General features: G+C 39.6%; 1 protein-coding gene across 8 annotated transcripts in view; it reads left to right on the top strand.

The window, feature by feature from the left end:
* The window catches only part of CPEB3 (cytoplasmic polyadenylation element binding protein 3), a 178,237-nt gene that overhangs the window by 58,011 nt on the left and 107,798 nt on the right, over positions 1 to 12,428 (top strand). For 5 of the 8 annotated variants that reach the window (XM_049696525.1, XM_049696522.1, XM_033404881.2 and 2 more), the window contains exon 3: positions 11,380 to 11,539. In XM_049696525.1, the coding sequence (XP_049552482.1) occupies positions 11,380 to 11,539 (160 nt within the window). The remainder of the gene's footprint in view (positions 1 to 11,379; positions 11,540 to 12,428) is intronic. The other 3 variants (XM_049696524.1, XM_004279397.3, XM_004279396.3) reach the window with 1 other exon arrangement.

Raw genomic sequence — 12,428 nt, 5'->3', positions numbered from 1 at the left:
ACGAACCCGCCTCCCCTGCATCGGCAGGCCGACTCCCAACCACTGCACCACCAGGGAAGCCCAATGATTTTTTTTATTGGGGTAAAATATACAAAGGAGGTTTTTTGGTGGTTTGTTTTTTGTTTGTTTTCCCTTCTGCCATTAGAAGAGAGGGGTTTGGAAACTGAGAAAAAAATAATACATCTCTTCTTCTGGTTCCAGTCCATCAACGTGGAGTGAATTTTTTTGGTACTCATCATGTTCCTTGCTTAGAAAATAAACACACAGCACATTGGTGACCTCTCCAGTGGTGGCCAGGGAGTGACAGTGAAAAGCTATATTCCATAGCTCTTAATCTGTGTGTATGCTGGGCATGGCATCATCTGTTGGTTTCTGAAGTGGGAAGAACCCTAAACAGGTGCTAGCCCAAACTGCCAGAGTTGTTACTTTATTGCTTTCATTGCCATAGGACTATTTGCATAAAAGCAGCTGTGTTTTGCTGATCAGTTTTTAAATATAGGGATCAAAGGATAACGGGGCTACAGCAGAACCGTTCACATTGCAGCCCCTGTCAGATTCTGGTGAATCTGCGAATTCTGCTGTGTTGCCTCACCTAACCATTGAAGCCAAACAGCAGTTGAAATGAATAGAAGCAGGGCATACTTTGGTGTTTATGGATATAGCTGTCTTTTATAGTCTAATAGTGCCTTTAGGTAGATGCTGGAGCATATCATTCTTTTTTTTTTTAAGCTTTTTAAGTTTTATTTTTGGCTGCGTCGGGTCTTAGTTGTGGGATCTTCGTTGTAGCATGTGGGATCTTTCATTGTGGCGCATGGGTTTCTCTCTTGTGGTGCGTGGGCTCCAGAGTGTGTGGGCTCTGTAGTTTGCGGCATGCGGGGTCAGCAGTTGTGGTGCACGGGGCTTAGTTGCCCCGCAGCATGTGGGATCTTAGTTTCCTGACCAGGGATCAAACCTGCCTCCCCTGCACTGGAAGGTAGATTCTTAACCACTGGACCACCAGGGAAGTCCCTGGAGCATATCATTCTTTTTTTCTTTTTTTTTTTTTTTGCAGGACGCGGGCCTCTCACTGTTGTGGCCTCTCCTGTTGCGGAGCACAGGCTCCGGACGTGCAGGCTCAGTGGCCATGGCTCACGGGCCCAGCCGCTCCGCGGCATGTGGGATCTTCCTGGATCGGGGCACAAACCCATGTCCCCTGCATCGGCAGGCAGACTCTCAACCACTGCACCACCAGGGAAGCCCAGGCATATCATTTTTAAAAGGTTATAAATGGGATGATCTGAGTCTCTGAAGGACAGAGTACATCACTATAAGACAGGAACCTCTGGGATTAAAAACTCATCAGAAACAATAGATGACATGAAAAAGATGCTGTTTGTGGTTAATATAGCTAATAACTGCTTGTAGGTCTCTGGAGGAATATTACAGACATCCTTAGAAATATAAATGATACATATTGTGACGATAGATGGCATTAGTTATTTGCCAGTTATTTACTGGCCGTATGGTTGCCTTTTGAACTTTAGTACTATGTGGTTTAGGTTTAATTACCTGGATCCTTCAGTGGCTCCTGAATGGAACAGCTGGAGTCAAGACTTCACCTTCCTTCAATTATAGCTCAAGAAAGTTATTAGGTTTCCTGTCCTGTAACTAAAGTAAATGATTTGTAGGTAGAATCATAGTTCCTATTAAAACCTTAGGAAAGCTTTATTCTTTCTTTAAATAATAGCTTTATTGAGATATAATGCATATACCATGAAATTCATTCACCCTTTTAAAGTATACAATGCAGTGGCTTTTAATATATTTACAAAGTGTGTGTCAGTCATTACTATCTAATTTTAGAACATTTTCCTCATCCCCAAAAGAAACCTGTACCCATTAGGTTTCACTCCCCATTTCCCTCCTGACTTTCCTAGCCCTAGGCTATGACCAATCTACTTTCTGTCTGGATAATTTGCCTGTTTTGGACATCTCATATAATTGGAATTATACAACATGTGATTCTTTGTGACTGGCTTCTTTCACTTATCATAGTATTTTTAAGGTTCATCCATGTTATAGCATATCAGTAGTTCATTTTTTTTATTGCTGAATAATATTCAATCATATGGATATACCACAATTTGTTTTATCTGGTCACCAGTTGATGGGCATTTGCGTAGTTTCCAGTTTTTGGAAAATATAAATAAAGTTGTTTTATGAAGTTTTTATAAACATTTGTGCAAAGATTTTTGTATGGACGTATGTTTTTATTTACCTTAGGTAAGTTCTTAGGAGTGAGGTTGCTAGGTTGTATTGTTAAGTGTATGTTTAACTTTATAATTAACTCCCAAATTGTTTTTCCAAAGTGGCAGTACCATTTTGCATTCCCACCAGCAATTTTTGAGACTTCTGGTTGTTCCACATCCTAGTCAGCATTTGGAATTGTCGGGTTTTTTTGTTTTGCTTTGTTTGAGATTTTAGCCATTCTAATAGGTGCACAGTTGTTAGTTTTGTTTGTTTGTTTGTTTTTTCCGGTACGCGAGCCTCTCACTGTTGTGGCCTCTCCTGTTGTGGAGCACAGGCTCCGGACACGCAGGCTCAGTGGCCATGCCTCACGGGCCCAGCCGCTCCGCGGCATGTGGGATCTTCCCAGACCGGGGCACGAACCCGTGTCCCCTGCATCGGCAGGCGGACTCTCAACCACTGCGCCACCAGGGAAGCCCACAGTTGTTAGTTTTAAATGAAAATCTTACAGTATGGAACCATCAGGAGGATGATTTTAAATGCAAAGCAAGCATTTACTGAATGCCTGTTATATGCCAGGCCCTCTACTGAGTGATGGAAATACGGAGAAATAAGATATATCTCTGCTCCCATGGAAGTTACAGTTTATTGAGGATGTCAGGCATTATTGCTAACTATCTGGGGTTAAGATATTGGGGAGGGCATCACCAGTAGAGTTCAACTATACCTAGAAGTGGGCAGTTTTGTGGAAGGATTTTGACATTTATGATCAGTAAAAAGAAAACAATATGAGGAACCTTATGTACCTTTGCATAATGTTCTAAGATAGGTTTTGGTCGTGAAGGTCAAGCTCTTCCTACGTTATCATGTCCAATAATCAGGACCTAATAAGCTGCTTGGGATAATATTCTGATGCTTAACAGTTTGGGGGCAACACCAGCTGGTCACATATGCACAATAACCAGGGAAAGGGGAACTTTAATTTTTTATAGACATTGGAACCTGCTCTTTTGACCCCTGTAGTTACTGTTTTCCCTTTCTGTGTCCGTCCTAGGTCTGGCTTTCTGCCTTTTACCTCACACACTGCTAAACTGTATAATCACTCCTTTTAAGAGTGCATATGGTGGGGGCTTCCCTGGTGATGCAGTGGTTAAGAATCCGCCTGCCAATTCAGGGGACACGGGTTCAAGCCCTGGACTGGGAAGATCCCACATGCCATGGAGCAACTAAGCCCGTGCACCACAACTACTGAGCCTACACTCTAGAGCCTGTGAGCCACTACTGAGCCCACGTGCCACAACTACTGAAGCCCATGTGCCTAGAGCCCGTGCTCTGCAACAAAAGAAGCCACCGCAATGAGAAGCCGGCACACTGCAACGAAGAGTAGCCCCTGCTCGCTACAACTAGAGAAGGCCCACACACAGCAACAAAGACCCACCGCAGCCAAAAATAAATAAATAAAATAAATAAATTTATATAAATAAATAAATAAAAGTGCATATGGGGACTTCCCTGGTGGTCAAGTGGTAAGGAATCTGCTTTCCAGTGCAGGGGATGCAGGTTTGATGCCTGGTCAGGTAACTAAGATCCACATGCTGTGGGGCAACTAAGCCCATGTGCCTCAAGTAGAGAAACCACGTGCCGCAACTACAGAGCTCAGGTGCTCTGGAACCCGCGCGCCACAACTATAGAGCCCACATGCCCTGGAGCCTGCATGCCACAATAAATAAATAAATAATAAATGTTAAAAAAAAAAAAAGTGCATGTGTACTTAGCTCTGAACTGTTTACCACAGTCAGAAGTGGTAGCAATAGGCATTTGTACTTTTTGTCCAGTTGACCCCTTCAGCATTCACCCAGCTAGATCTGGCCTCAGTATGAAGGTCATTTCAGGTGAATAAGATTCCAAGAGCCATGTTTCCCTATGTTTGATAAACTGGGCCTCTTATCGGACCTGTGTGGCAAACAGTTGAGAAGAGCTGTGAAGGAAGGTTGGAGGTGGCATGGAGCGGGAAGAGACTATGAAATTGCTGGGTCGCGCCTCAAGTTGTCATGCTCATCTAATTTTTGAGCATCTCTCAGAGCAGGTCAAACTATTTTTTGCTTTCTTTTTTTTTTTTTTTTTTTTTTTTTTGTGGTACGCGGGCCTCTCACTGTTGTGGCCTCTCCCGTTGTGGAGCACAGGCTCTGGACGCGCAGGCTCAGCGGCCATGGCTCATGGGCCCAGCCGCTCCACGGCATGTGTAATCTTCCTGGACTGGACCATGGACCTGTGTCCCTTGCATCGGCAGGCAGACTCTCAACCACTGCGCCACCGGGGAAGCCCCATTTTTTGCTTTCTTAAAAACTTCTCAAGAACCTTAGCTTCGTTTGCTGTTATACAGCAAGGAAAAATATGATCTGATAAAAAGTTTAAAGTGATTGGAAGTCATTCTCCTGAAGGAAAAGATGAGAGTCAGGATTTCTTTGTGTACGGCTATATCCTCTAAATTCTTGAGAATTTCTTTCATGGAAGACTGAGTTTAACAATAATGTTAAAAAATATCAAAATTCATAGCAGGTGCTGATCAATTTTTTTTTTTTTCTGAAGACCGAAAAGCAAGAGAGAGTTCAACTTTGTAAGGACTTTAGGTTGGCTATAAGGAGCATTTGCTTGCTATTGAGGGACTGAAGGAGAGTCTACAATCAACGTTTTCCAGAGAGCTGCAAATATGATAGTCTCATTTGGGATGGTTAAAATTTACCATTGACTGAAGGACTTGCTACCTACTGAAGATGGGATGAAAATCTGCGTTTGAAAAGTTTTTTTTTTTCTCTTCCCCATAGGTTAGCGACATTGATTTTCTTTTATTTGGGAAAGGTTTTAATCTTCGGGCAAATGTTTGTCAAGCTGCTCGGTACTACAGTAAAGTTCAGTTTGATACAGGAACCTCATGCTTTTGATAGGTTCTGACAAATAACAGGAGTAATTGGTTTAGAACTATAAATTCCTAGACTTCTACTTTGTGATACATAGAAATTTTATATTACTAGTCATCTAACTGTTTCCTGCCCCTATCTAGTGTTTGTTATTAAATGTTTTGTCTGTTCTTTCTGGTACTCTTAAGCATATTCTGAGCTTGAACTCACTACATGTTGATCTTTTGGATATATTGCCTCTGAGTTTTACTCAGGGCTGGCAGGTTCTATAGATCCTTATGTTTCATTAGTAGTGGTGTCCTTCATAGAAATCAGGGATCAGGAAACGACTGTGCCAAAATAGACCATGCATGGATGAGATGCAATTAAAGGAGCAGAACAGAAATTTTGAGGAAATTGAGGGATAGGAAAGAAATCTCAAAATCAGAAATTATTTTATAGAATATACACTGAGATGATTACTTGGTTCTTTTAACATACTCACTATGCATTTACCCTGTAGGAAGCATGTGTGTATAGTTGGGTGGGGGAGAGGCAAGAACATATATTAAAAGGGACCTACCTCAGAAGCACAATATTGGTCAAAGAAAGCAAGTTGCAGAACAGTATGCGTATTTTTACATTTAGGAAAAACATAAAACAATATATATTTTCTATGTATATGTGTGTCTATGTCCATATATATATATGTATGTGTGTGTGTGTGTGTGTGTGTGTGTGTGTGTATATATTTTAACATCTGAAAGAATATGTGCCAAATGTATATAATGGTCTGAAGAGAGTGCAAGAAGGCAGGAGGATTGGAGACTTTTGCTTTTTCTATAATAATCATTGTGTGTGTGTTTGAGAAGAATACGTTCATATTTTAATTATGTAATTAAATATCCATTTAAAAATAAAGAATATTCATTACCCTTAAACAATGTTTATAGTGTAGGTGGGGAACTGAGATAGTTTCAAATAATGTAAACTAATTAGAAAATAAAAGCAGTAGGGTAGAAATTCAGGAATGGCTAGTTTTGTGGGTTAATTCTCTTTTATGGGTTGAATACACTTAACTTTGAAATGTTTTATCCATATGTACATATATTGAAGCCATATGATAAATAGAAAAACCTTCCTTCAGGAATTCCTCCTCTTTTTTTTCTGTATCATTTCACAACCGCATTTATCCTTTGCTAATAACACTTTCAAACATCTATCCTCCTTTTAACTTTTTATCTTGTCTGTGCCCCTTTGTTCCCAGCCAGGCTCCCATTGTTTATGGGACACACGGCAACTGATCAGTGTAGAGCATTGGAGCATTACTGGTGTGGACTTGAAAGTCACAGACCTGGGTTCACATCCTGACTTCTGACCAGCTTTGTGACTTTGAGCAGTTATATAACCATGATTAATTTTATCATTTGGTTCCAGAGCTGCTTTTTTCTTCAGATGTTCTTGGCCCCTTGCAGCTTTGACCTTATATCTCTAGGAGAGGAAATGTCTGGGGATAAGCCAGAAAGGGTAGAAAAGAGTCCTGGATTTCTCTCCCAAGAAAAAGGCAGGTGAATGGGGTAGGGCTGGTAGAGGCAGGCCTGGGGCTGTCCTGGAGGGTAGATCAAGCTACTACTTGAATTTAACTGGTTGTCAGTAGAACAAGGGTCATTGACCAAGGGCAAGTGAGGGTTAGGTTGCCTGTGTGGAAGGGTGGGATAAAAGAGTCCTGTCTCTGATTGTGTCAGTATTAGGCTGAAGTGGGTGTTTGTGAAAAGCATTTAAGGTGAAGAGAGTAGGAGGAAGTCAAGGAAGCAGTACACTGGGAGTCCTTAAGAGCACAGTCTGGATTTAGCTGAGTCCTGGCTCTGCCTCTTACTAGCCTTGTAACCTTGAGGCAGTTACTTATCTCTTCAAGATTTAATTGCTTAATTTATAAAATGGGGATAAAAGTTACCTACCTCATAGAGTTGTGAGGGAATACATTTAGCATTCTTAGAACAGTGCCAGGCACGTATTAAGTACTTGATAAATTTATAAATATTAAGTCAAGCTAGGGGAAGAAGGAAAGCAGGCCTAATGAACTGTATAGTGGGGGTGGCTGCCTCTATGTACATCTAACTGATGACATCTGTCCTTCGTTATCTCCAGATAAAAGAGTCAATAATAGGAATAATTTTTTTTTTTTTTCCGGTACGCGGGCCTCTCACTGTTGTAGCCTCTCCCACTGCGGAGCACAGGCTCTGGACGCGCAGGCTCAGTGGCCATGGCTCACGGGCCCAGCCGCTCCACAGCATGTGGGATCCTCCCGGACCGGGGCACGAACCCGTGTCCCCTGCATCGGCTGGTGGACTCTCAACCAGTGCGCCACCAGGGAAGCCCAAGGAATCATTATTTATACATGTTCTAATACTTCCTGATGTGTTTGCTTGTTCAAAACACACTTAAAAAGATGTTTTCCTTATTTGTTATTCCCTATACCTGGAAACAAAACTTATGAAAAAGAAAGACTTTAAATGATTATTTGCCACTTGTAACCTTTGCTGTTAAATGATAAATTGCGGGCTTGTTTTCTCTATGCATAGTTTCTGTTGAATTTCACTGCAGATGTTTTAGTTTTTCTGTCTTTTTTGTTTTTTCTTTCCAGTTAATCAGTTATTTCAGCAACATTTACTACTTACAGAACTAAGAAGGATGAATCGTATACAAATATAAATTGATGAAACATAGAATTAATTTTAGTGAGAAAATAAGTTTCTCAGTACTTATTGAAGTTTGTTCAGTTAAGAAGCCTACGCAAATTCTATTGTGCATTTCACGTGTTTCATCTGTTGAGCACTAGTGAACCCTGTTAGGTTAGCATCCATGAACCTCTAGGTTCTAAAATCTATGTTCCAGTACCCTGAGGTAGCATCACAGAAGTCTCTTGGTGGTTTCCCTAATATTCCAGTAGCCACCACAGTACAGATGCCTTGTTGTACGTTTGTCATATAGCACTGAAAACAACCATAAAAAGAGAATTATCACCCCCATTTTATAAATGTAGATAATCAAGGCTTAGAAACTTGTTCAGAGTGACATGCCAGCAAGTGGCAGAGCCAGAATTTGAAAATTAGATGTCTGATTTCAAAGTTTGTCCTTTTAAAAACTAGGCCACCACCTGCTTCTCTCACCCACAATCAGTTGGAAGACTGCAAAGCTGACCCTTGGCAAAGTGGCCGGGCTTGTTTATTTCTTGCTGCTATCTAGTCTCTCCCATCACTTTACTGTCCCATATTTGTGATCAGATTCATAAATGTAAAGGCTTAACTTGAAGAATCATCCAGTCCAGTGGCTCTCGAATCTAGCCAGTCATAGGAATCACCAGGACATTAATTTCTTTTAAAATTACAGTTAAGTTGGTTTTAGCCAGAGCCCAGGAACCTGCATTTTAACCATTCTACATGTGATTTTAACAGTCTGACGGGTTTGGGAACCACTTCAATTACATGAATCCCCTCCAAATACCCCCAGCAATTTTCCTGACAGGTAGTCATCTAATATCTGATAGTCTTCTGACAGGAACTCACTACCACCTTGCCAGGAAGGTTATTTCATTGGTAATTAGATGCAATGCTATGCTTCTATAGGGCTTTCATTTACTGTTCCATATGGATTGGATTAACTTCTTTGGACAGATTTTTATACTCCTTAGATACTGGCTTGGAGGTCAGATCCACATTTGAATCTTCTCTGAACCTTACCTTCCTTGTGTAAAAGGAGTATGTTATTATCCACCTTGAAGGATAATATCAGGAGTTAAATGAAAAAAATAAACTGTTCTGGCTGGAAAGGTACTAAAATCAGCCAGATTTTTTTTTAGTTTTATAAAAAACTATAGTTTTTTTTATAGTTCCAAACAGCCTTTTTTTTATAGTTCCTTCACCTCATCAGCCTTTTTGGAAATAGTCCCACATCTGCAGGGTTCTAGTTAGAAGTGTGGATATGTATGATAGAAGGCGCTTAGACACATTCTGGGATTGTCAATGCCAGAAATAGGCTGTCATTTTGACTACTCATCAGCACACTTTTTTTACCTCTGGCTTTTTCTTTGGACAGAGAATGTCATACTCATTCTTAGGGGTACAAACTTGCATTTCTGGAAATTCAGCTTTACTCCATAAGTAATTGGAGTTTCCACTGATAACTTGAACCTAAAGCAAAACAAATGATGAGCAGCAAGACCCTAAAGGCAAAAGAAAAGACCTTCTTCAATTATATAGAGACCAAAACGGAGAACCAAAGAAAATATTCCATGTCTCTTCCTTATCCATCAGTAGAGATAGGTAACTGCTGAGTGTTAGTTAAAAAGGAAAAAAAATGGGGTGGAGGTAGAAAGGAGTTGGAGGGCAGCAGTAAAGAAAGAAACGTTGAGCACTTGCTTTTTGTCAAACATAATGTGAGTAAAATGAATACTTAAGTAATTTCACTCTAATCCTCACAGGTAAGATCCCATTTTACCAATGAGAATACTGAAGACATTGAGAATAATAAGTCAAGCCTCATGCCTGGTTAAATGTCAGGTCCAGATTCAAGACACCTAGGATTTTACAGAATGTGATTTAAAAAAAAATGTATTATACACACACAAATATATGTTCTTTAAGAAATAGATGTGACTTAGTTTTTATTGTATACATTCCTTTGTTGAAACACCTGTCGTGCTCTAATTTTAATTGGTTATGTCTCCCTCTACCAGTTACTTAAAAACAGGGACTAGGTTATAACATTCATCTCTGAATCACCAGGGCCCAGCCCTACACTTGTGCATTAAAGCCTTGTAAAAATGAAATATCTCTCTGTGGCATTTGATAACATCTGTGCCCTCCACCCCTACTCCTCATGTGTGAGTCAAAAATATATATATATACTATTGGAAGGGATGTTATAAATAATCTAGCTCAATCCTTTCATTTGTATAAAGGGAGGAATTTCAGGCACAGACTAGAGATCATGATGTACCCAAAAGCTCCTAATTGATTGTAGTTCTAGCACTGTTGCGTTCTGGTTCTCAATTCAGGGCTCTTCTTTGGACCTGCATCCAAACTTACTGCATTCATTCATTCAATAACCCTCTGGGTTCCTCCTCTGTGCTCAGAGCTGAGGAAGTGCCACCTTCCTTTCTGCCTCCCTGGATGGATATACAGCCATGCTTTCCAGAAACCAGAAGAAAACAGCTTCCCAAGATTTTAAGACTTAAACTAGAAAATGATCACTGTAGCTGAGATTTTTACCTGTTGTATCCCTTTTTGCTCATCAAGGCAGTCATTCTGTTATTCTGTTGCTCATAGGGGAGGAGAAGTGATCATTTGCAAAACTGGATAAACTTTTCAAGACCCTGAAAATAATCTCTCATTGCTGTGGTTTGATTTGGTGTGGTTTTTGATGTTTATGACTGTATTGCTTTTCTTTAGCAAAAGCAAACTAAATCTGTTTTATAGTATTAAGTTAGGCCATGAACTGCATTTCCTTTTAGGCTCAGACTACTAAAAATAATTTGTAGGTGATGCTCTCCCATGGGCTTGAGTGAAATGCAGTAGAACAATTTATTTCTTCGCTTAGTTTGTGTGAGCTCTCTGTTTTCAAAATGTTTTTGAATCTAACATCATGAAAGCATACTACCTTGGGTTAAAGTTTTTTTCCTGTGAGTGCTTTTCAAAAGGTAGTTTTAGTACTTTGGACATATTTTAATTTTTATAAAGTATATGTAATGTATGGAACTTATCGGTAATAATTATTAAAGATACCCAATGAAATTACATTGAAACTACAGTCACCTTTTGATTTTTCAGGGAAGTGATTCTGTTTGTAGACTGAGAGTTCTTAGTTATGGTCTTCCTCTAGGGAAAAAAAAAAATCTCTATTCATTTGAATAGAGTATTCAGCTGATAGTAGAGGGAGGGGGGTGAAGCGTGGAGGGCAAAGCCAATTCACTTGACTCTTCCTTTTGAATTTACTTTTTTAGTTCATTTGAGAGAAAATGAAGTACTGGGACATATATATTAAATAATTATTAGGGTAAAGGATACAATTTAATTAATTATGGAAACTTGTATTAAACTTAATGTTGCCAAGTCATTATTCTTAGTGAAAAGAATGTGTTATTAAAACTACCTGGAATTTTGACTCACGTCATCAATCCATGGCAAGAAGCAAATGATATGGTTATTAATTTTATGAAGTAATTTTATGTATTGTCTTGTTCTGTTTTTATTTTTAGGACCGGAGTAGGCCCTATGACACTTTTAACTTGCACTCGTTGGAGAACTCCTTAATGGATATGATAAGGACTGATCATGAGCCTCTGAAAGGTAAACACTACCCTCCCAGTGGCCCACCAATGAGTTTCGCTGATATAATGTGGAGGAATCATTTTGCAGGTTAGGAATATTCATATGTCCATTCCTTGCTTGGTGTTTTAAACAAAAATCAGCTTTTTAATAATTGTGGTTTTGTTTTTGTTTCTTTTTTGTTTGTTTGTTTTTGTTTGCTTCTGTAAAGCATTGTGGAATGTATTTAAAGTTGATTTTTTTTTTAAACCTGGGTTCAGCTACCTACCATAATCAAGGTCGTTTGCTTTAATCATAATGTCTGGCAGAAGCATGTGTTGGGTAGCTGAGGTCGTGGTTTATAGCATGAGACCAGAAGCCAAATTTTTTGGGCTTTGTGCATTTGAAATGTTTAGCTGAACCTGGATAATTCATTTAAGTCCAAGTATACTGCAAGGAAGTATGAGATTTAATCTCCAAAGACTACTTCAGAAAACTTTGTAGAAAAGCGTTTCATTTTATTAAAATACAATCACTTTCCTAGTGTAGGAAATAACGCTACACAGACTTAAGAGCAGACAATGACCCTTTGCATTCTCTAAGGCTAAACACAAGGAAAATGTTTTGGGTTAAATATAAGGCAGAAAGTCCCAAGGTCAGCAATATTAGGACTTCCTATATTTAGAGCCCGTGTAAATTCAGGATAGAGGCTGATGTTACATTCATGATTACAGATAGTTCTTATTATGCGGTATAGGACTTTTCAGGGGCCCTGTGATATTTTAAAATACTGAAATGGAAATTTTCTGTGGAAATAGCCACTGTACTTGGGTTTAGAGCCTAACTATCTGAAAACTGGAAGCGTTAGCCACAAGGATGCCTGTCTTATATGAACCCTTATGTCCTCTAGAGTTGTGAGGAATTTGATCCCCTCTGGTTCTCTGCAGGCTTTTATATAGGGTATGACTGACTGTGAACCTGATAGTCATTTCCTCATGCC

This window comes from Orcinus orca, chromosome 14 (genome assembly GCF_937001465.1).
Source record: "Orcinus orca chromosome 14, mOrcOrc1.1, whole genome shotgun sequence".
In the NCBI taxonomy this organism is placed as follows: domain Eukaryota; kingdom Metazoa; phylum Chordata; class Mammalia; order Artiodactyla; family Delphinidae; genus Orcinus; species Orcinus orca.
This window is presented reverse-complemented; position numbering and strand designations above follow the sequence as displayed.